The sequence below is a fragment of the Crocuta crocuta genome, unplaced genomic scaffold (assembly GCF_008692635.1).
Source record: "Crocuta crocuta isolate KB4526 unplaced genomic scaffold, BGI_CrCroc_1.0 scaffold348, whole genome shotgun sequence".
NCBI classification, from domain to species: domain Eukaryota; kingdom Metazoa; phylum Chordata; class Mammalia; order Carnivora; family Hyaenidae; genus Crocuta; species Crocuta crocuta.
The window spans coordinates 3,187,656-3,210,697 of NW_027529573.1; the positions used below are offsets into that span (position 1 = coordinate 3,187,656).

General features: G+C 44.2%; 1 protein-coding gene across 2 annotated transcripts in view; it reads right to left on the bottom strand.

The window, feature by feature from the left end:
• Positions 1 to 23,042, bottom strand: part of KREMEN1 (kringle containing transmembrane protein 1) — a 66,299-nt gene that overhangs the window by 34,189 nt on the left and 9,068 nt on the right. For both annotated transcript variants that reach the window (XM_077761654.1, XM_077761653.1), the window contains exons 2-3: positions 12,216 to 12,378; positions 7,442 to 7,533 (exon numbers count right to left, since the gene is read on the bottom strand). In XM_077761654.1, the coding sequence (XP_077617780.1) occupies positions 7,442 to 7,533; positions 12,216 to 12,378 (255 nt within the window). The remainder of the gene's footprint in view (positions 1 to 7,441; positions 7,534 to 12,215; positions 12,379 to 23,042) is intronic.

A 23,042-nucleotide genomic window follows, 5' to 3' on the forward strand; every position in this document is an offset into this window, starting at 1 on the left:
CCAATTTCTTCCCATGTTTATAACTCAGATTCCTAATTACATCATAAGATCAATGGTAGGAACTCTTTCTTATGTTTATGTGTATCTTTACAGTCCAGTCCAAGTATAAAGGTTTTCAGTAAAATCATCCTTCTTAATCTGAATGATTTTCCTTTTTTAAGTTATTAGTATGACTTACCCAACTGTGCTTAGAACTGTGCTTATACTTACAGTATATATATACTGTATTTCCAAAGATATATATATATCTGTCATTGAGGAAAATCTCCATATAGTTCAGAAAGCCTTTTTTTTCCTGATGGAAAATTAAATAACATCTACTGCCAAAAACAAAGAACAATCGAGCATCCACCAGATCTGAAACCATAAAATGCACTGTGAGAACAAATGCAGGGCCTCTTGTGTTCCCTGACTGCAATGCCATATTAGGCCCCAGGGGAGTGGCTGCCCCAGCAGCTGAGGCACGCTACCATGCCCCATGGCTAGTCAGATAAAAAAGGAATGGACAGAAATAACACACAGGTTAGGAATAACCTATTTAGGAATTGCATGATGGGAATATGCCAACAGCAGTCCATTCCTTGGGGAAAGCCCAGGCCACCACAATACCTGCTAGGACTTCCATGTCCACCAGGTGCTAGGCCCTGGACTTGGGGTTTTGTGCACTTTACCTACTGAATCTTCAAAAGAACCCTACAAGGGACAAAGAAGGAGACCAAGACTCAGAGGAGAGTCATTTTGCCGAAAGCCATTGAATGACTAAGATTCAAATCTAAGCCAGTGTGACTCTGATGTCCACATTCTTTCCATTAACTTGTGTTGTCTTTCTTACTGGAAGAGACATGCTATCACATCATCAAGAATATTTAATGAGCACGTGCTATGGTCTCCACTGTGCTAGGTATTGTGGAAGATTGTTTAAGTATACGGCTTGAGGGAGGAAAGATTCCATCAGCACCCTCCCTAAATAAACATCCCATCCATGTCAAAAGAAAGCACCTGGTATACAAATGCAGCTTTAGGAAGAGTCCCCTTTTCCATCTTCAGTCTCCTCCAGCTTTGAACAGCTTACTCTAGTTGGGAAAACAAAACTTCTCCCATAAAGCAAGAATGAACAGTATAAAGCAGGATTCTGACATATGCTAATGTAATGCTAATCTAAAAGGGCTCAGTGAAACAAAAATGTTAAGTAATTGTAATGGCCGGAGAGAAGAGGTGAAAAAAATACTAGTCTGCATAATTTATATTATTCATGTTCATTTCAATATTGCTTTGGCTATCAGCTAAAGTTCGGGGTTTTGTTTTAGCTGGGAAGTGTTAATGATGCGCACAGATGTGTCTTCTTTGAGGTGAACTTCAGCCCAATGCGATGAAGGCATGGTGCTGGGAGAGACCCCTAGGCCTAGACAAGGTGGCTGATGGAGTGCTTCACGCAAAGGGCCTGACTCTGGGGAGCCCCCTCCCAGCTGAGGACAGCTGGGCTGGGAACACCCGCAGAGATGGCCCAGCATCCTGCAGAGTGGTTCTGCTGTGCACAAATGCTTCCTGGATACCATCACAGCCTGCTGTCCTCCTGGGGCTTGGGATTTCCCAAACTCAAAGAAGACAAGAGACTGACTTAGAGCTAACAGCTTGAACTGCAGACCCTCTGTCGCCACTGAGTTAATCCTTTGGTTTCCACAATGTCAAAAAGGCAATCTTAATAATTCGGCATACTATCAGAATTTCAAACTCTAATTCCCAAACAATCCACCAAGAAAATTCTCAAGAATGACCTCAACAGTAGCCTGGATCCATCCCAGGGCCCCCGTTTTCAAGGAAATAAAGGAAATGGGGCTGTTCTCAAGTACTGGAAGGAAAGGGCATAGGGCTTGCCATTAGGAGCCCTTTATTCAAATCCGATTTGGCTCAGGGTGTAATGCTCATCAGATCACTACACTACTCCAGCCTCATTGTCTCATCCACACAATGGTGGGTGGAGAGTGGACACACCACCGGCTTCACAGGATTTCTGGCAAAGGTTAAATGAGGCAATGAGAATATACATGTTTTATACATAGCAGGTACTCGATAATAGCTGAAATAAAAGCTAAAACACGCTAAATATCAGTGCTGACATTAACAAAAACTGCTAACAGAGACAAAACATTTTCTGTAATTGAGAGACTGCCTTGACAACCACCACCAAAGCGCCCTTGGCTTTTTTACTCAAGCTCTGAACATAGCTTTAAAAACAAGGGGCGCCTGGGTGGCTTAGTCGGTTAAGTGTCCGACTTTCGCTTAGGTCATGATCTCGCGGTTCGTGGGTTCGAGCCCCGCGTCGGGCTCTGTGCTGACTGCCGGCTCAGAGCCTGAAGCCTGTTTCAGTCTGTGACTCCCTCTCTCTCTGACCCTCCCCTGCTCATGCTGTCTCTCTCTCTCTCCTAGAAATAAATAAAACACTAAAAAAAAAAAAAATTTTTTTTAAAACACTCTTATTAGGGGTCACAGTTGGAAGCATTTTTGTAAGGAACAACAAATCTGTTTTAACAAGGTCAGGGTGGCATTTAATTAACAGGCACTTAAGCCAGTGAAGTCACCAAAGGCCCCATTTTGCCAAGGTGCTATGACTGGCACCCTCTGGGGGCTCCTCTGTATGAAAGATGCAATCTCTGGAAAACTTCTCACAGATTAAGAGGGAGAAACTTTGCCCCAGATCCCTAACAGGGAAGCTTGAGAAGCTATGGAGAAACGTCTCCTTCTGATACTCCACACTCTTCAACCTCATCACCATCTTCCCAGTTCAAGTCCAAGCTCTGTACCCAAAACAGAAGACTGTCCATTATCTGGCCCCACCTAATTCTTCTCAGAACTCATCTCTTGCCCTTCCTTCTTTAAAATTTCTATCTTGGGGCACCTGGGTGGCTCAGTCAGTTAAGCATCTGACTCTTGATCTGGCTCAGGCCATGATCTTGTGGTTCATGAGTTTGACCCCCCCACATGGGGCTCTGCACTGGTGGTACTGAGCCTGCTTGGGATTCTCTCTCTTCCTCTCTCTCTCTGCCCCTCCTCTGTTCTCTTTCTCTCTTCCTCTCTCTCAAAATAAATAAATAAACTTAAAAAAATAAATAAATAAAATTTCTATCTCAGCAACACTGACTTTGCCTAGGAATTCACCAATGGGTATGTGCACGCAAACTGTTCCTTCTACCCCCAATATCCTCCTTAATACTTGGCTACTTCAAGTGTGGTCCTACAACTCTGCATCCCAAGGACTGGTCAGAAATGCACAGTCTCTAGCCTGCCCCAGACCTACTGACTCCGAATCTGCACTTTAATAAGATCCCTATGATTGTACTACTACTACATTTTCATAAGGAAAATTACAGTTGGAGAAGCCCTATGTCAAGATCCCACCTCTTCCAGATGCCCTCTTTGACAGAGAGTAGCCCCTACCTCCTAGCATGTCAGGGAGCATGTACCTCCTACAGCGTTCCCAACCTTCTGCTCATCTCATTTATTACAGCGTATCTTGCATATGCTTATCTGTTTATGTGTCTGTCCTTGGTCCTAGACTTGGGACTCCCATAGGCTGCAGACCATGTGTTCCCTGTGCCATACGATGTACTGCATATGGTTGGAACTTAAAAAATGTCATTTGTCGGGGCACCTGGGTGGCTCAGTCGGTTAAGCGTCTGACTTCGGCTCAGGTCACGATCTCACAGTTCGTGGGTTCGAGCCCCGCATCGGGCTCTGTGCTGACAGCTCAGAGCCTGGAGCCTGCTTCAGATTCTGTGTCTCCCTCTCTCCCTGACCCTCCCCTGCTCACGCTGTCTCTCTCTCTCTCTCTCTCTCAGAAATAAATAAAACATCAGGCTCTTTTTTTAAATGTCATTTAACTTTTTTAAATGACTAAATGTCATTAGTAACTTTTTTTTAAATGTTTATTTATTTTTGAGAGGGGGAAGGGGCAGAGAGAGAGGGAGACAGAATCTGAAGCAGGCTCCAGGCTCTGAGCTGTCATCACAGAGCCCGATACAGGGCTCAAATTCACAAGCTATGAGGTCATGACCTGAGCTTAAGTCGGACGTTTAACCAACTGAGCCACCCAGGTGCCCCTCAACCACAAATATTTTAGTATGTATTCATAATTTAAAATGACTTCAAAGATTATTTATATATATATCTCCACCTTGCCAGTATTGTACCTAATAAAATTAACAGTGATTCCTTCATATACTATAATAGTCTGTGTTCAAACTTCCCTATTTCAGAGATGAATTTTCTTTAATTTCTTTAAAATTTTTTTAATAGTTTACTGTCAAGTTGGTTTCCATATAACACCCAGTGCTCATCCCCACAAGTGTCCTCCTCCATGCCCATCACCCCCCTCCCCTATCCCCCACCCCCATCAGCCCTCAGTTTGTTCTCAGCATTCAAGAGTCTCTCATGGTTTGCCTCCCTCCCTCTCCCCAGCTACTTTTTCCCTTCTTCTCCTCCATGGTCCTCTGTTAATTAAGTTCCTCCTAATCCTCCTATATGTGCAAACATATGGTACAGAGATGAATTTTTATAGTTGAGTTTGTAAAAGTCAGGTGAGTGCTTTATAGCAAGCAAACAATAGCTCTCAGAGATAAGAAGGTAAATTTCTCATGCTCATTGCTTCTCAAAGCCCAAATCAGCTTTGTGAAGGAAATACTATTTGCTTTTAAATGCCATTTGTAGATTTCTCCCCACCTCAGAACTAGATAACTTTTACAAAACTGTACCAAACTTTTGTAAAGAACCTAGAGGTGAGATAGAAGAAATCCGAAGCCATGCTGAGGCTTACTCAAACGCATCCCTCGAAAGCAAAGAAATCAGTGGGAATTAGAATGGTGAGGAGGATATGGTTTAACAAAAGAGAGATCTGCAAAGAATGATATTAAGCCAAATGGTTTCCCCCTCAACAGCTAAACCAACAGGATTCAGAGTTGTAGAGGATGGGATCTAGAGAGATGGAAACTTTGATGACGGTGAAATTTGCTTTTAGTGATCTCTATTTGTTCTGTCTGCAATAGGAACTTGTGGGTTCTGAGAAGCATACCGGTAGACGTGCTTTGAAGAGCAAATCCAATTACCTCAGAGTTGTTAGCCTTTTAACGGGTAAGTTTTGATCCAGGCTCCTTAGGTCAAGAACACAGTTCACGTTTCTCTTTGCCCCCTGTTTGAATCATACTTCATCTCTGCCTCCCTGCTCTCTTAGCTCCGTCTGTAACATGCTGACGGGCAGAGATTCCGGTCTCCACACAATGGCCTGCCATTCAACCACATTCCGCTTTGTCCCTAAACATCCACTCCCCCAGCTCCCGCTGGGTCTGTTATATTCAGATATGAACTTTCCAGGAATCTGATCATGTCACAGGCCTTTTCCTGTATGACAAGTTCAACACTAATCATGAATAGTGGGCTTCACACAGAGGGTTAGTGTTATTCATGAAAATTATGACTCCACATCCAGAAATAGGGCAAAACTGTCCTAAAATAGGCGGCCTGTATCTCCGTTGAGTCCAGTAGGCAATTACCAAGGTTTCTTGCTTCAAACAGCATAGGAGTCTTTCTCAACGACGTCAATCACACACTCGAAGCCCAGTGTTCTGCCAGGTTCAAGGTCTGAGGCTTAGCTAGATGGGGAGCCCTGGCACCCACAGGGTGAATGGAAGGGTTTTCCACAGAACCAGAGCCAGACACTGTCCCCTCCCCCACACCCCCAAACCAGGTACTCCCCAGCTCTCATTCCCAACTTTTGTATGTCTCCCTGCCCAGAGTATTTCAAGGCCAACTTTAAAAGCTTTGAGAGGGCTACCAAAAGGCCATAAGGAAAGGAAATTATACTTAATTTTCCTTTTTTGGAACAGTGAGGCACATCCAGCAAATATTAGGAATTGGAGGGGTACTAGACAGGTTGTTCCATTGTCTGGTGAGTCTCTCTTCTGGAACTTTGTTTCAGTGACCACATGAGTCAGTTCCCGTCGGCCCAAACTATATTTTATAAATGCGAGTTGAGGATTATCTTCCCAAATAAAAGCGGCCAGATTGAAATCCCCTCTTCGCCATTCCTGAGAGAATGACATAGGCTGGTACTAAAAGACTATCTTTGTGTAGAACAAATGGACCGAGGAAAATCTGCTTTCCTCTCCCCCTGCCCCTTCCTTCTTTACATAACTAGAGCCAAATGAGATGTTTTTCATTTTAAAAATTTGATTAAGCAGACTGAGCAAAAGCCCATTCTGCTGGTCTTTACTGTTTTCTCGATTTGGGGACTGAATCAAGGCATACTCGGGTTGGAAGGAGAGGGAGGCGAGGGCCTCACTGCCAGGCAGTGGTGCCATTCAGAAGTTTAACTTTTAGAAGTCGGGAGCTGGGGCCCGCGGCGCTGGTTCAGGGGATGCCCCTGCCCTGTGAGGCATCAGAATTCAGACTGCGCGGTGGGCGTGACTGAGAGGTCCCAGGTCCCATGTGAACCTCTGTGTCACTGTACACACACAGCCTCCTGACCTGATGAGTGAGGAAGGTGGCAGGGCCAGAAGTGAGGGTAAATAATATGGAAAAGACAACCTGGGCAGAATGATTATGAACGAGCTGTCCTTTCCCTCAGCTCTAGTAACTGAGAAGACCTGCTCCCTTGGCTTATTTAAAAGGATATCATGAACGCTAAGTTAGGAAATGCCTTAAAGCGCCATTGTACTTTTGGCTTCTGTACTTTAAGCCTTCCTATAATATTTTCTACCTTGTTTCCAATTCCCTGCCGCATCGCATAGTCCCCTAGTCCCCGAGGGTCAGTGTATCTTTCTGCCTTTGCACCTTGCATGTAATTAACACTGAATCCAGAAACGAATGAGGAAAGCAGCTAGAAAGGAGGCCTTGGAGTAAAATGCTGAAGAAACTGGTGTCTCAGCAGTAGAGAGTGATGAGGTATGGGCTATCATAAATAACAACAGAACATCTTGATGCTAACATGAGGGAAAGGACTAACACATTGGCTTTGGAGAGTATCAATTAAATATTTACTGAATATCATTTTTCAGGGGAGATAGTGCGTCAAACGCAAACAGGTAATGTCATAACTTAGTTTTTCTGTCTATAAAGGGATTCTTCATTCATTCTAGACAATTTATTCCCAAAAAGCATGAGGTAGTTTTTTTTTCTCGTTGGCCTGCTACTGAGCTCATGCCATCTCTATCCATGAACGAATCAGCATGAGGAAATTAAGTAGAAATTTCGGGGGAGCTGATCCATGAAGGGAATGGGGTCCTGAGGGAACCAGGCATTCTATTTCTGAAGAGCCTCAACAAGAGAAGTGAAAATCCTCAGCCCAGGATGGCATCTCCTTTCGCCTGCTTCATGAGATCCACCTGCCTGAACGACCTGCCCTGTGGCAGCTGCGCCGCGCCCCTGCGGCTGGGGGGCGTTGGAGACTCACTCTGGCAGGCGGGAACCTCGCAGTACTTCCAGTAGACGCCGTCCTCGTGCTCCGCCACGTAGCACCAGGGGCTCACGTCTCCATCTGGGTTTCTGTCGGGGAAAGGACACGTGAGTAACGCTTCTGTCGTGTGAGGTCAACGGGCTCATTGCTTTTTCAGTGTTACCAAAAAGGAACGCCTCAGCCTCTGGGTTATTTCTAATTATTGGTTTGTATCTCAATGCTCCCTGTGATGAGGAAGAGTAAAAAGGGGGGCATGTTCGGTAGAACATGTGGCTCTTGATCTGAGGGTCATGAGTTTGAGTCGTAGAGATTACTTTTTTTAAAATTTTTTTTTTTTTTTTTCTAAGAGAGAGAGAAAGAGTGACAGCGTGAGCAGGGGAGGGTCAGAGAGAAGAGGGAGACACAGAATCTGAAGCAGGCTCCAGGATCTGAGCTAGCTGTCAGCACAGAGCCCGATGTGGGACTTGAACCCACAAACCGTGAGATCATGACCTGAGCTGAAGTCGGATGCCTAACCGACTGAGCCACCCAGGTGCCCCCCGAGATTACTTTTAAAAGAAGAAGAAGAGGAGGATGAGGAAGAGGAGGAGGAGGAGGAGAAGGAGGAGGAGGAGGAGGAGGAGGAGGAAGAGAAAAATGGTAACACTACAAGAACAAACTTATGTACCCTGACATATACTTCAGAGTTTGGGGGCAGAGGGTGGTGTGTGTGGTGAGCAAAGGTGATATATGTTTACACAGATTCATGACAGTGTAACCAGGACAACGGACCACAGACCAAATCATGCCAAGCAGCACTGGCACCTTAAGTGTGAACACAGGGACTCCAGGGGCTGAGAGCACAGGTGTGCTCAATACTGCGGATAAGACTGTGAATGGACCCAAATGGTCAGGATGGCAATTTGGTAATTAGAGACAAAGGCCTCAAAAATATGCAAAGCCCCTTTGCCAGGCAATTTCTCCGTTAGTACTTTATTTTAAGGAAATCTTCACTTACAAAGATGCTCACTGCAGTATTTTAATAATACAAAAAAAGTCAGAAACAACAATTGAGGATTGATTAAATAAATAGGTTATACCCAAATAAGGGAATGCTGAGTGGCGAGTAAAAATGCAGTGAAGAGATGCATTTATTGTATAAAGAGATATCCACATCTTGTTAGCTTTTTTTAAAGGGTAGTTCTAAAAACGATCAGGAACACAGCCCCATAAGCTGAGAAGCTGCCTTCAGGAAAGGATGCACATCAAACCCTTGAAAATATCTTTGGAGAATGGGACTATTGGTAATTTTAATCTCTTTTCTGATTCTCTTTATTTTCTTATTTCTTCTACAATGAGCACTGACTGTGTGATTTGTAAACAAAAGATAAAATTCACATAATACAGACTCCACAGACAAACTTTCACCAGGATCAGGCTAGTCGCCACACGTTTGATGGGAACGGGTCCTCTTCCTACCTCTAGATACTAATTTCTCAGAAAATTCTGAGTAAAGCTAAGCCATCAGACAGAACATGCAACCCCATGATCCCAGTACCAACTTCTGATACAGCAGTGATATTTTTAAAAGGTTTATTTCACATCTCTAACCGCCCTCGAAGGTCTTTTCAAGTCACGGCTGCCCTGACAATAAGGAGGCCGCACTGCTGAAACAGACCCCAAAGTGCAGGGGTTACCAGACACACCGGAAAACTCTGCCTTCTCTCCATTGCTTTCCAGGCTCCCTTTCTTTCAGCTCAGAACACTGGAAACCTGACACTCCGGTTAGGCCGGAAATGGGCATAAAGACCCTGCCGCGGGAGCTTTGGAGCCATCGCTATCGGGCCTGAGAGGGAGAAGTCTATTGTGTGGCCCAGAAGATAAGCCGCCCGAAGCACAAAGGGTCCTTTGATTTTTTGTGCCCAAAGGCAGGTGCCAGCGTCAACGCTGCTCTTCCCGGTCCCTCGGCCTTCCCCTCTAATCCAGAGCCGTCGAGCTCGGAGAAGTGCGTTCCCATCACTCGCCATCTCGCAGACGTCTCAACTGCGACGGGTCTGGCACTGGAGCGCAAGACAAACATGGTGTCGGATGTCAGCCGAGAAATCAAAGCAGGAGAACTCGTACAAAGCCCTTCTTTAAACAGTATTTCACTGTCATCTTCCTCCCTCTATTCAGTGTCCAGCTTTGATGTACTATTTCGTAAAGACCTTTGAAAACAACTGTTTATTATCAGTGTCAAAAACCATTCTGAAAAGCATCAGGATAGCTTAATATAGAATAAGCACGTTCATCCTGGACTTCGCTGCAGTACTAAAACAAAAGGTCTGGACCCTCCGATGTGATGATAATCAACATTTCAGAGCCTCCCTTTTTTCTGAAGTAGAAACTGGTAGTTCAGGTCTGGTACATTCCATCAAATCAAAGGGGAGGCTGCAGCTGGCCAGGGCCAGGAAGAGGGTGGCTCCCTCCGGCTCTCACAATGGATAACTACTGTGCACTTCTGAGAGTGTATGTAGGGCCGGGTGCTAATCTATGACAAAAAACTTTTTTTTCTTGATATAAATTAAACATTTTTGGAAACTTAAAATTTTCTTTAAAGTCAGACTTAAACCCAGGACCTCTTCTGAGAAGATGTGTTGACAGAGAGCAACAGAAAATAGCATAAACCAATAGCCCACTGCCAAGTGACACTTCAGAACGAGACTATAAGTAACTATGTAAAAACAGCAACAACAAAACCCCAACACAGGTTTCTCTTCCTCAATGGTCTTCCCAACCCAACCCAACCCAACCCAACCCAATCCAACCCAACTATTCTATGAATAGAAAAAGCAAGGGAAGGAAATTAACTAGAAATGGAGTGGGGTTAATTTTTTAAATTATGCAAAAATCTTAATGAATATGTATAACTTTGAAAATAAAATGTAAAAGAATGACTTAAGGAGCATATGCAACTTTAATAATAAAATGCAACAAACAGCAAAATGTGAAGTAACACAAATTGTTACCTCTGGGATATGGGGCTTGCGGAGGATTTCAGGGGAAAGATGTAAAATAGGGGACTTTATTTAAACAATACGTATCTGTAGTTTTGAGAATTTCGGGGGGGAAGCTTTTAATATTTTCATAATAACAACTAGAAAATAATGCAACAGCAACTGTAGGGGAATGGCCAGTTGGTACAAATTAGAGCAGGGGTGAAGGAAAGAGCTGCAGGCAAAGGCATAACCGGGACAGGCAGGACTTCAAGACGTCCACAAGGGTCCTGGAGTGTTAGCGAAGGTATGTAGGGAGCGCAGAAGGTAGAGTGTAGCCCATGCAATGCGGGTATGTTGGCTGAGCTGGGTTGACAGTGCCATGGTTGAGATTCCATCATATTGGTAGAAACAGGAACACAGTGTGTGGCTCAAAGGGTTGCTCAGTGATCATTTCTCCAGTCCTAATGGCTCAAGAGGCTGCCTTTGCACCTGTCCCAAAAATAACTAAATTCTACACAGTGCTGAACCATGAGTCACATTAGCAGGATCTTGAGTATAAACAGCTTAAATGAAGTTATAACCAAAAGTGCCTCGAATCTTTCTTTGCTCTTGGGGCATCTGAGTGGCTCAGTCGGTTAAGCGTCCAGCTTTAGCTCAGATCATGATCTTGCAGTTCATGAGTTGGAGCCCCATGTTGGGCACTATGCTTTCTTTGCTTTTGTCCCTATAGACCAGTGGTTCTTAACTTGTTTTAGATCACTGATAACTTTGAATTTTTTTTCAATGTTTTATTTATTTCTGAGAGAGAGAAAGAGACAGCGTGAGCAGGGGAATGTCAGAGAGAGAGGGAGACACAGAATCTGAAACAGGCTCCAGGCTCTGAGCTGGCTGTCAGCACAGAGCCCGATGCGGGGCTCGAACCCACGAACCCTATGATCATGACCCAAGTGAAAGTTGGACGCTTAACCGACTGAGCCACCCAGGTGCCCCGGATCACTGATAACTTTGACAATCTGATCCAGATTCTGACCAAGTCATGGATCATCTCTGCAGAAAACTGCAAGTACACATTTGAAGCACCTTGGATCTCAGGCAAAGAGACCCTGCCAGAGTCAGACAGAAGGTTAAGACCAAAGAAACACCTTAGTCTATGGAAAAGAAGGAAACAGCACAGATCTGATGGCTACAGCTGCTCCCAGAGCAAGGCTATCCTGGGCTAGCAGGAGGTGATAATGTACGACAGCTTCCTTTGCTCAGCAGCAGAAGGAGGTTTGGGCCACAGACGGTGCTCTGCCGGACCACCGCATTCACAGCGGCTTAAGAAGTCTGACTATCTAGGTATTGCCCACTGGTGGTAGGGCCAACTGTGAAATCCCTTCCCATGAGACCTGTAAGTAACCAGACGGGCACACACACACACATGCACATGTGCATATACACATGCAAGGTGTGGGAGGAAGATTTTTAAAAATATTCATTTATTTTTGGGAGAGTGGAAGTGGGGGAGGGGCAGAGAGAGGGGGAGAGAGGATCCTAAGCAGGCTCTGCACTGACAGGCTGATAGCAGCGAGCCCTTGTGGGGCTCAAACTCACAAATCTGTGACATCATGATCTGAGCCAAAGTCAGATGCCCAACTGACTAAGCCACCCAGGTGCCCTGGGAAGAGGATTTCTAAAAGAGTAACAAGAAAGGCCTTCTGAGTTAGCCAAAAGGAAACAGAGAAGCTCTCCATATTTGTGAGCTAGGCTGGAAGGGACTGGAAAAGAAGGCCAAAAAAAAATTTTTTTTAAAGCACTGTGTGGTCCCATCTTACCTGCAATAGTTATGCTCGCCTAGGCCCCCCTCCCCGTTGGGGTATTTCAGAGTGTTGTATGGATGCTGGAAAGTCTCGTTCCAGAACAGGCATGGCTTCCCGCCTTGCAGTGCTGTCCAGTTCTGTGTTCCCCTATAATCTGCACCATTGGCTGTGAAACATTCTAGGAGAAAGAAAAGACAGAGCAAACTAATTTTCTGGCAACATCCACAGTTTCCTCCGTCTCTGGTTGATGTTTTATTTGTTTTGTTTGGACCCAGCTGGAAACGGATAGTGTCTTACTAGATCCTGGACACCGTGAAGTTAACATCGCTGGGGCTGAGTGAATCTGAAATGCAGTCCCCTCCAAATGCTAGGCTAGTCTTGGCACTGGCTTGCCTACAGACACTTTACAGATACTTTTCCCCTAAAGTATACAGATCCCAGCTAGGATATAAACAGGGGGCTGAAATGTATTGAAGCCCATGAAGTGAACCAGGAAAGCCCCAAATCTGGGAACAGTTGGTAACAGCCATCACAAGGAATTCTGGGTGCGCGGAGGGGGTCACTGGTCTCGCCAGTGTCTCTGTGTGGTAACTAGAACCAGGTCACCAGCTGTAACTGAGCTCTCCCCTACAGTCTGAAAGGCTGCACTGACACTTGGATTTAATAAGACCATCGGATACAGCAACGCTTTGGAATCCCAATCACACAAGTCTGGGAATGACTCACATTCCCTGGTAATGAAGACCAGTCCTCCCCATGCTGTTTGAGATAGAGATGCAACAGAACAGACAGTCAACAGGAGGGAGTGAGCAGAGGCCAAGTTGGCATTTTTCTCTTACCTCTTTCTGAAATTCCTCCCTACAAGACACAGTGAACATCGTCTCGGGTCCAGTTAATAAAGTGTCAGAATCCTTGCAGGTGCAACAACATGCTTCTAAAATCTGCTCCTCAGACTTTGGGGGGAGGGGAACTGAGGCTGATAGGATTTCCCCCCACATATTGCATGCATTAAATTCACAGAGGTTCACGAGAAAGGCACAGTTTAAAGAGCAATTTTTAAAAATTAACTTAGTTGAAACTGACAGATAGAAGTACTTCAAACACTTCTTGAAGATGTCTCACCAGGAACCTGACGATCTGGGGGAGTTACACTGACATTCTCAGCTCTTTCTTTCCTTCGCCTGGCATGCACTGACCTACAACTTCCAGTATGAAGGTCTCTTAGTGCTGCCTCCTGGTGAAGTGCAAGTGCCTCCTCCAGCCTAAGCACGTGAACAACAGGAGCACATCTACATTCTAGAAGATACTTCTTTTATTTATTTTATTTTTTAAGTGTTTATTTATTTATTTTTTTGAGAGAGAGAGAGAGACAGAGACAGAGAGAGGCAGAGCATGAGTGGGGGAGGGGCGGAAAGAGAGGGAGACACATAGAATCCGAAGCAGACTCCAGGCTCTGAGCTGTCAGCACAGAGCCTGATGTGGGGCTCTGACTCACAGAATGCAAGATCATGACCTGAGCCGAAGTCGGATGCTCAACTGACTGAGCCACCCAGGCGCCCCTAGAAGATACTTACTTTTAATATTTAAAATCTATCCACAGACAGTCTCTCTTCCTGTACCCCTTTCCTCCCACTATCTGGGTCCCGTGTTTTGTCTGGAATAGCACGGTTTTATGCACAGTCAATATAACCTGGAATTCCAGGCCATACAGAATGTCATAACAATTTATCATGTTTGTTGTGACATTTGTATGTTACAGAAAGTGTGACTCATCAGGCAGGGGCTCCTGGGTGACTCAGTCGGTTGCACGTCCAACTTCAGCTCAGGTCATGATCTCACGGTTGTAGGTTCAAGTCCTGTGTCAGGCTTTGCACTGACCATGCAGAGCCTGCTTCAGATTCTCTGTCTTCCTCTCTCTCTGCCGCACCCCTGCTTGTGCCCTCTCTCTCAAAAATAAACAAACATTAGAAACAACAACAAAAGTTCAAAGGTAATTGAAGGAGGCAGTTCAGTGTAGCATAAAATACACTGAACCAAGAGGCTAAGCCCTGGCTTTTTGTCCTGGACCTGCTGCTGGCCAGCTGTGCGACCTTGGATGAATCACCGTCATCCACAGCACCACTAATGCTTACATAGTGTTTTACTGTGTGTCAAGCTCCGCTCTAAGTGCTTTACAAATATCAACTCCCCACCAATGCTGTGGGGAGGCCCCTCAATACCCCATTTCTCAAGATCGGGCCACTGGGGCACTCACCCACCCTCCATAGGGCCTCTACTAGAGCCCCCTCAGACCACCCTTGTTTTCTCTATCCTCCTCCTCACCCCACTCTTCATTTGTCAGCAAATCCTGTTGACTTTCATAAAATATACACCCTGAAACTGTCCTCTCTTCTCCAGGTGGGGTGCCACCCCTTAGGCCCTCTCACCATCAGAGGACAGCACAGCCTTGTTCAGGACTCACAGCTTCCGCATCTGTATTCCTGCAATCCATTCTCTGCACAGGTGCTCAAAGTGCCCAGTAAAAAACATGAGCACTGGGAACAAAATCCAAACCCTTCATCCTTGCCTGCAGAGCCTTAGTGATATGGCCCCGGGCCTCCCCTCTCACTGCACCCAAGCTCTTCTCCTTGTCACTTGCTGCGCTCCTGCCACATTGGTCTGCTTTTAATTCTATAAATGTACCAGGCTCTTCCCTGCTCAAAATGTTCTTCCCTTAGCACCTCGCACTGCAGACTAAATGTTACCTCCTCAGAAAACCTGTCCCCGCCACCTCCACTCGGGTTTTCTGCCCTTTGTTTGTTTGCTTCACAGCATTTATTATCACTAGGAATATGTATAATCTGCTACACAGGGAAGAGGGACTCTGTGTGTGTGTGTGTACATGAAACCCTATCCCAACCCCAGGGTTAGAGGGAGACCTGGGAACCTGTATTTCTAAAAAGCTACCTACGTGCTTCTGTTAAGTAATTTGGCTTGGGAACCACTATACTGGATGATTCTAAGAGCATCAGGCCAATCTTTTGCCAATTGCTAGAATTTTAATTGCAATGTGCTGGTACATCTTTTACTCCTACCACAAGTGGTTGAGGAGTGGCCCAGGAGCCAGAAATGCAGGCCAACCATGGGAAGGCTTTAGCAATAGACAGCAACCTGAGCACGGTGGGGTCAGTGTTCCCAGAGGCTCAGATGACTTGATTTGTAACACAAAAGAATGTGGCAGACATCCACACCTGTCAGTCCTCATGAATGGGGATGAGGTGGCATCTGAGAGAAGGAATGGCAGAGTTCAGCTTGTTTGCTTCAGTCTATTGCTCCTAGACCTCATCTTATTCTCAGTTACATTAGGGAAACTGAGGCAGTTTACCACATTTTATGATTTTTTTCCCCCACAGATTTGCCCAGTGCATATCAATTGTGAGGGGAAAAACACCCCAAGATAAACAAAGGAGCATTCTGGATTAAGGTGACAAGCACATCTTGATTTCATCAGAATATCAGAGTGGGTAAGGAAGGAGGATCCCACCTGCCTTAATTTCTACTGCTATGAAACTGACATAAGCTTTGGCTACATAAGTAAGAAATGGCTTAACCCAATAAAAAATAAAATGTCACATGATATTTATGCATATCACAGCTGTATATGCATTCAGTGAAAGCAAATGAACAATGGTGAGAGCTCATGTCTAGGATATCATTAATCAATCCATTCAACAAATATTTATTTAGTACTTACCATATGAGTGGCACTGCTCACAGCACTGGGGCTATACTGGTGAACACTCTGCAGTCACAGAGCTTACACACTTACAGGGGAGCCACACTCATGATAAACTAATCAAATCAGAAACTAGTCAGTGAGGGGGGCTGTAAGGAAAACTGGAGGAAGAGGATGGAGACCAAATGGTGGGGGTTCTCTCTTAGAGAGGTTGGGCCAGAAAAGGCCTGGAGTGGAGGAAGCATTTGAGTAGAGCTGTGGTCAAAAGGAGGAAACAAAACCATGTAAACGATGTGGGAAGATCATTACTGGCAGTGAGCACAGCAAATAGAGGACCCCTGCAGGCCCCTGACGTGCCAGGCAGGTTTGGGGAACTGAAAGGCACCTCCTTTAACCTGGATTAGGGTGAGTGGGTGGGAAGTGAAGAGGAGGAAAGCAGGCTGGTAAGGCCAGGACACACAAGGTCTTGAGCCTTCTAGAAATCAGATTTTGGCTTTTGTTCCAAAAGGGGACAAAAGGGGTGTGAGGGGAAGCCAGTGGAGGGCTCTGAGTAGAGAAATGACATCAACTGACGTATCTTTTAATGCAACTGTCTAGCTGCTGAGTGGGGGAAGAACTTTGGAGAGGGAGGAACTCAGCTGGGAGATCAGTTAGGTGGTAACAGCAGACAGAAGGGCTGGACCAGGCTGGCAGCCGAAGGTGGTAAGAAGTGGCCAGATTCTGGAGGTACTTGGAAGGCAAAGCCAAAGGTATTTGCTGGGGTTTGAATACAGGGTCTGAGAGAAAGAGGAGTGGGGTATAACCCCAAGGACGTGGGCCTGAATGGAGACGCCATTTTCTACAATGGGGAGGACCCAAGAAGGGCAGATCACCTTGGGTGGAACCTAGGGCTTGGCTGTGGACCAGTTAAGTCTGGGTGGAGATATACAATAAGCAGATGGTTTTCAGTGAGCCTGAAGCTGAGGAAAGAGGCTGAGCGAGGATGGAGCTAGAAATGTGGCAGTAACACAGGCTCTGTGCTGACAGCTCAGAGCCTGGAGCCTGCTTTGCATTCTGTGTCTCGCCCTCTCTCTGCCCTTCCCCCCACTTGTTCTCTGTCTCTCAAAAATAAATAAATGTAAAAAAATTTTATAAACATTATGGACTGCCTGGGTGGCTCAGTCGGTTAAGCGTCCGACTTCGGTTCAGGTCATGATCTCACGGTCCATGGGTTCGAGCCCCACGTCAGGCTCTGTGCTGACAGCTCAGAGCCTGGAGCCTGCTTCAGATTCTGTGTCTCCCTTTCTCTCTGACCCTTCCCTGCTCATGCTGTCTCTCTCTCTCTCTCTCTCCCAGAAATAAATAAAACATTAAAAAAAAAAAAAAGAAATGTGGCAGTAACGGTACTGATGCGTGGAGGGAACAGGATTACTGTGTGAAGACAGAAGACATCTGGGGCTGAGCCGTGGGGCCCTGCAACATTTCAGGCTGGAAAGAGGAGGGCCTGGCACTAGGATGAGTGAGAAAGTGTGGCCTGGGAGGTGGAAGAAAAGAAAGAAAGTGTGTGGGTCTCAGAACTCAAGGAAGAAGGTGTTTTGAGAGGGAAGGAATAACAAACGGTGAACACCAAGGAAACTTCATTTCCTCATCGTCTCTGGCTAGATCGCAATCACCTCACAGAATTCATTTGCTTGACCCTATCTCTCCACCTGAAAACTCCAAATCTTTTGTGGTGGGGATTGAATGGAAATAGCCCTGATGTGAAACATAAGCCTGACAGAAATTTAGTAATACAGCAGAAAACTTCCTCAATAAGGCTGGCATCAAAGCACCCAGAGCATTAATTCCACCTTTCTAAGTTATTAATTTCTTATCTTTTTTCCTGTCCAAATCCTCCAAAGTATGGCATATGACCTTTATTTTAAAAACTGGAGATGCTAATTTTATTGAACTTTCCTTGAGATAAGTGGAATCACATTAGAATAATCAAATCCTTGGGTGAGAATCTTGAGCAAATGATTTTGTGGAAACTGGCTATTTTCTGTAGGACCTCCTACCCTATGAAGTGGTAGTAAGATCTGCAGGCAAAGACCCCACGTTTGGCTTAGAGCTCAGTGCTCCTTCATTGCTAATTAGAGTGAGCTGGAGCCTTCTCCCATAAAGCTGTTATTGTTTGTTATGCCTGGAATTTTGAAGTGCTGGGCATAAAGAAAAGACCTGATGCCATATATATTCTAAACTTTGATATTTATACCTCAAAATCCATAGGATCTCACATATTCACATGGCGTGTGTAAAAGTATTTGGAGATTTCAATGATTGAGAGACATGAGCTATAGAAGACGTATAAATACTTCCCCCAAATATTTTCCACATTATAGTTCTCAGTCAGTCTACCTCTTGGGAAATCCTTGAAAGATGAGGACCTGCACCCTAGACAAATACTATACACACAACATTGACAATTCCAGAAGTGCTCATAGAATCCCTGAAGCCCTTCTATGCAGCCCCAAGTTCCAGTAACTCTAAGGACTCCCTAAATAAGTGATATCTACAGAATATACACACTCACACACAGAAATTTATAGGCTCAAATATTTAATTTCAAGGGTTATGAAACAGTTTAAATCAAATACCGTTCTGCACAGAAACTAGCAACAATGTGGTATGGTATGGAAAGTACACATTAGAGCCAGACCCCAGCCTGTGGTTTACAAGCTACAGGCACTTAGCTAAACACTTTGAGCCTCAATTTCCTCACTTGTAAAATGGGGGTTTAGGGCTCAGGGCAACTGGAATAATTGGAGGATGTACAAGTAAAACGCCTAGCACACAGAAGGTACCCAATAAATTATTACAACATAATTATAAAGTTTTTTTAAATAATCAAATTTTATTATAAGTTTGAGACCACCATGATCATATATTTTATTCTGGTCCAAAAAAAAAAAAAAAATCCATAGGGATACCTGGGTGGCTCAGTTGATTAAGCATCTGACTCATGGCTCAGGTCTTTATTTATTTATTTATTTATTTAAGAGAGAGAGTGTGGGTGGGTGGAGGAGAGAGGCAGAAGGGGAGAGAGAGAGAATCTTAAGCAGGCTAGGATGTGACCCTGGGATCATGTCCTTAGCCAAAATCAAGAGTCTGACACTCAACCAGCTGAGCCACCCAGGGACCCTGAGCTCAGGTCCTGATCTCTCAGTTTAAGTTCAAGCCCTGCATTGGGCTCCATGCTGGGCATAAAGCTTATTTAAAATACTACTACTAAGGGGCGCCTGGGTGGCTTAGTCAGTTAAATGTCCGACTTCGGCTCAGGTCATGATCTCACAGTCTGTGGGTTCATGGGTTCGAGCCCCGCATCGGGCTCTGTGCTGACTGTCAGCTCAGAGCCTGGAGCCTGTTTCAGAGTCTGTGACTCCCTCTCTCTCTGACCCTCCCCTGCTCATGCTGTCTCTCTTTCTCTCTCCTAGAAATAAATAAAAAACATTAAAAAAAAATAAAATACTACTACTAATAATAACAATAACCTATATTAATTACCTATGCAAGGGAATATAACATGAAAGGCACATCATCCTATTATAATTCTGTTTAAGGTTATCAGGCTGCCGGGGCGCCTGGGTGGCTCAGTCAGTTAAATGTCCGACTTCGGCTCAGGTCATGATCTCACAGTCTGTGGGTTTGTGGGTTTGAGCTCTGCATCGGGCTCTGTGCTGACTGTCAGCTCAGAGCCTGGAGCCTGCCTCACATTCTGTGTCTCCCTCTCTCTTTGCCCCTCCCCTGCTCACTCTGTCTCTCTCTCAAAATAAAATAAAGACATTTAAAAAATGTTTTTAAAGTTATCAGGCTACCATCAGCATAGAAAATATATATGATGTGAGTGAGCCCTGTATTGAATCCAAACATTCGATGAATAAGAGATAAAAGCTCAGGTCATGATTTCACAGTCATGAGATTGAGCTCCGTGTTGGGTTCTGTGCTGCTCACAGTGCAGAACCTCCTTGGGATTCTCTCTTTTCTGCTCTCTGCCCCTCCCCCACTTGTGCATGCTCTCTACCTCTCTCTCTCTCAAAATAATAAAAAAAAATGTTTATTTTTGAGAGACAGAAGCAGTGTGAGTGGGGGAGGGGCAGAGAAAGAGAGGGAGAGACAGAGAGGAAGAGAGAGAATGCCAAGCAGGCTCTGTGTTATAAGCACAGAACCCAATGTGGGGCTTGAACCCAACCAAACTGTGAGATCACGACCTGAGCTGAAACCAAGAGTTGGACGCTTAGCCAACTGAGCTACCCAAGGTGCCCCCACAAAATAAACATTTTTTTTTATTAAAAAAAAATCAGGCGCCTGGGTGACTTGGGAGATTATGTGTCCAACTTGGGCTTAGGTCATGATCTCACAGCTTGTGGGTTCAGGCCCCTCGTTGAGCTTTGTGCTGACAGCTCAGAGCCTGCAGTCTACTTTGGATTCTGTGTCTCTGTCTCTCTGTGCTGCTCATAATCTGGTTCTCTCAAAAATAAACATTAAATTTTTTTTTTAACTAAATAAAAGAATAAGAAGTAAGAAAAGGGGCACCTGGGTGGCTCAGTAGGTTAAGCATTGTACTCTTGATTTCCGCTTAGGTCATAATCTCATGATTCATGAGTTTGAACCCCGCGTTGGGCTCTGCACTGACAGTGAGGAATTCTCTCCTTCCCTCTCTCTCTCTTCCCCTCTCCACCTCAAAATAAATAAACTTAAAAAAAAGTTTTAAAAAAGAGGTAAGAAAAAGGTATAATGGAGCAAATAGATTTTTTTAAATGTTTATTTGAAGAGAAAGAAAGAGAACACGTGAGCATGAGCAGGGGAGGGGCACAGAAAGAGGGAGAGAGAATCCCAAACAGGCTCTGTCTGTCAGCACAGATCTGGACACAGGGCTTGATCTTGGAAACTATGAGATCATGACCTGAGCCAAAATCAAGAAAGAGTTTAATTGACTGAGCCACCCAAGTGCCCCACAAATAGATTTTTCTTAATTAAAATTTCAACTATGTGATGAGACACATCTTTGTTTATATGTTCTAGTGAACCATATAACTCAATATCTGTATGTATTATAATTGAGGAAAATGTCGTTAATAGAGTCCCAGCCAACTGAACTCTGCCAGCTTGTACATACGTAGCATTTTTAAAGTTTATGTTTAAAACCATGAGATGTCCTTTTAAAGTAATTAAGACTTGACATATATGAGTTAGAGGTAGGAAAACAGCAGTTAATCTAAAAGACATTCTATTCCTTGACAAGATTTAATAAAGTTGAAGGTTATGTTCTCAAAGAGGCTCTATAACTAGGTCATTGCTAATTACACTATTTGTCTGAAGCCACACTATTGAGAAACATAATTTTTCTCATATTGAGTCCAGAATATTCCTAGTTTTCTGGTAAAATTACTAGTTGGATCTCTATGCATGATATTTATGAGAGTCACTGTTTTTAATCCATCAAAGCTAAATGTCTGTTCTATGTAGGACTACTCAGCGCCTCTAGTGACCCGATGTTGGAAGAATTCAGCTGGGTTTGACCCAGTTTGGAATCAACATGAGTCAATAGACATTAAATTCAATTATTTTATGTCTCAAAATAAGACAGCAGGAAACATTTTCCAATGGGAATATCTTCTGTTCTTTTAAAGATATCTCTAAAATTTGGTAAGTGGGTAGAATTATAGAAATATAAGGCTTAGGTGGAAAAAGCTCCTTTTAATATTTAAAGGGCAATACAACAGTGTTGTCAAATGTCTGCTCAACACACACTCTGCTGGGTTTCTGGTACAGACTGGTGGCCAGTGGGAGCTTGTGGGTACATCTTCAAAGCTCATGCTCTTGGGATAAACTGATTTTTGCACACAGACATTCAAAAGCGCTATAGGAACGCTTATTTCAGCTATGCAAACCCTGAAGTAAAGAGCAAAGAGACACATGACTGTGGGAAGCCAGTAGTTCACAACATTTTCCTATTCTGACATGACTGAGGTTAGAGCAGTTATTCCCACGATCATATGGAGGCAGGTTATCAGATCTAGACTAGAGAGAGAATAAATTTCTGTACACATAGTACATATGGGAAATCACTGGAATAAAGAGGAAAGGATACCAGATAACTAGCTGACACTGTATGGTTTGAGCAAATCACCTGGACACTTGAGACCTCTGTTTCTTCACCTGTGACACAATGGGTTTTGAGACAGATGGTCTCAATGGCCCTTCACTGTAAACTCAAATATCAAGATTCTATCTTAATGAAACTGAAGTTCAAAAGTCTGGAATGATGTGATTGGAGAGTACTGATGGCTCAAAATCTCTTCCAAGCTTAAAACTCTCTAAATCTGGGACACCTGGGCACCTGGGTGGCTCAGTTGGCTGAGCGTCCGACTTCAGCTCAGGTCACGATCTCATTCAGCGAGTTTGAGCCTAATGTCAGTCTCTATGCCAACAGCTCAGAGCCTGGAGCCTGCTTCCGATTCTGTGTCTCCCTCTCTCTCTGCCCCTCCCCCATTTGCTCTCTCTCTGTCTCTCCGTCTCTCTCTCTCAAAAATAAACTAAAAACATTAAAAAATTTTTTTTTTAATCTGGGACATCTGGCTGTCTCAGTCAGGAGAGCATGCAACTCTTGACCTCAGGGTTGTAAGTTCAAGCCCCGCATTGGATGTGGAGGTTACTTAAAAATAAAATCTTCAGGGGTGCCTGGGTGGCTCAGTCAGTTAAGTATCCAACTTTGTCCCACATCGGGCTCTGGAGCCTGCTTTGGATTCTGCATCTCCCTTTCTACCCCCCGTCTCAAAAAATAAATAATATAACATTAAAAATTTTTTAATAAAAAATAAAAATTTTTAAAGATTATAAAAATAAAATAAATAAAATTCTCTAATTCTACATGTTTCTCTAATGGAAGTGACAATTCTATGGTAAAAAAAAATAACTCAACTCCCATGTAGGCCCTGAATCCATCAGAGAGGGACTTAAGCATTAAGCATCCTTTTTGTTTAAAAGAAACTACCTTCAATAAATAAATAACAAGGAAAAAAGAAAAAGAGGGAATCCTATAGGTTAATAGAGACTCTTGTCCTATCATCTAACTGTATCGTGCTTAGATCTGGTTGAACTGTAAAACA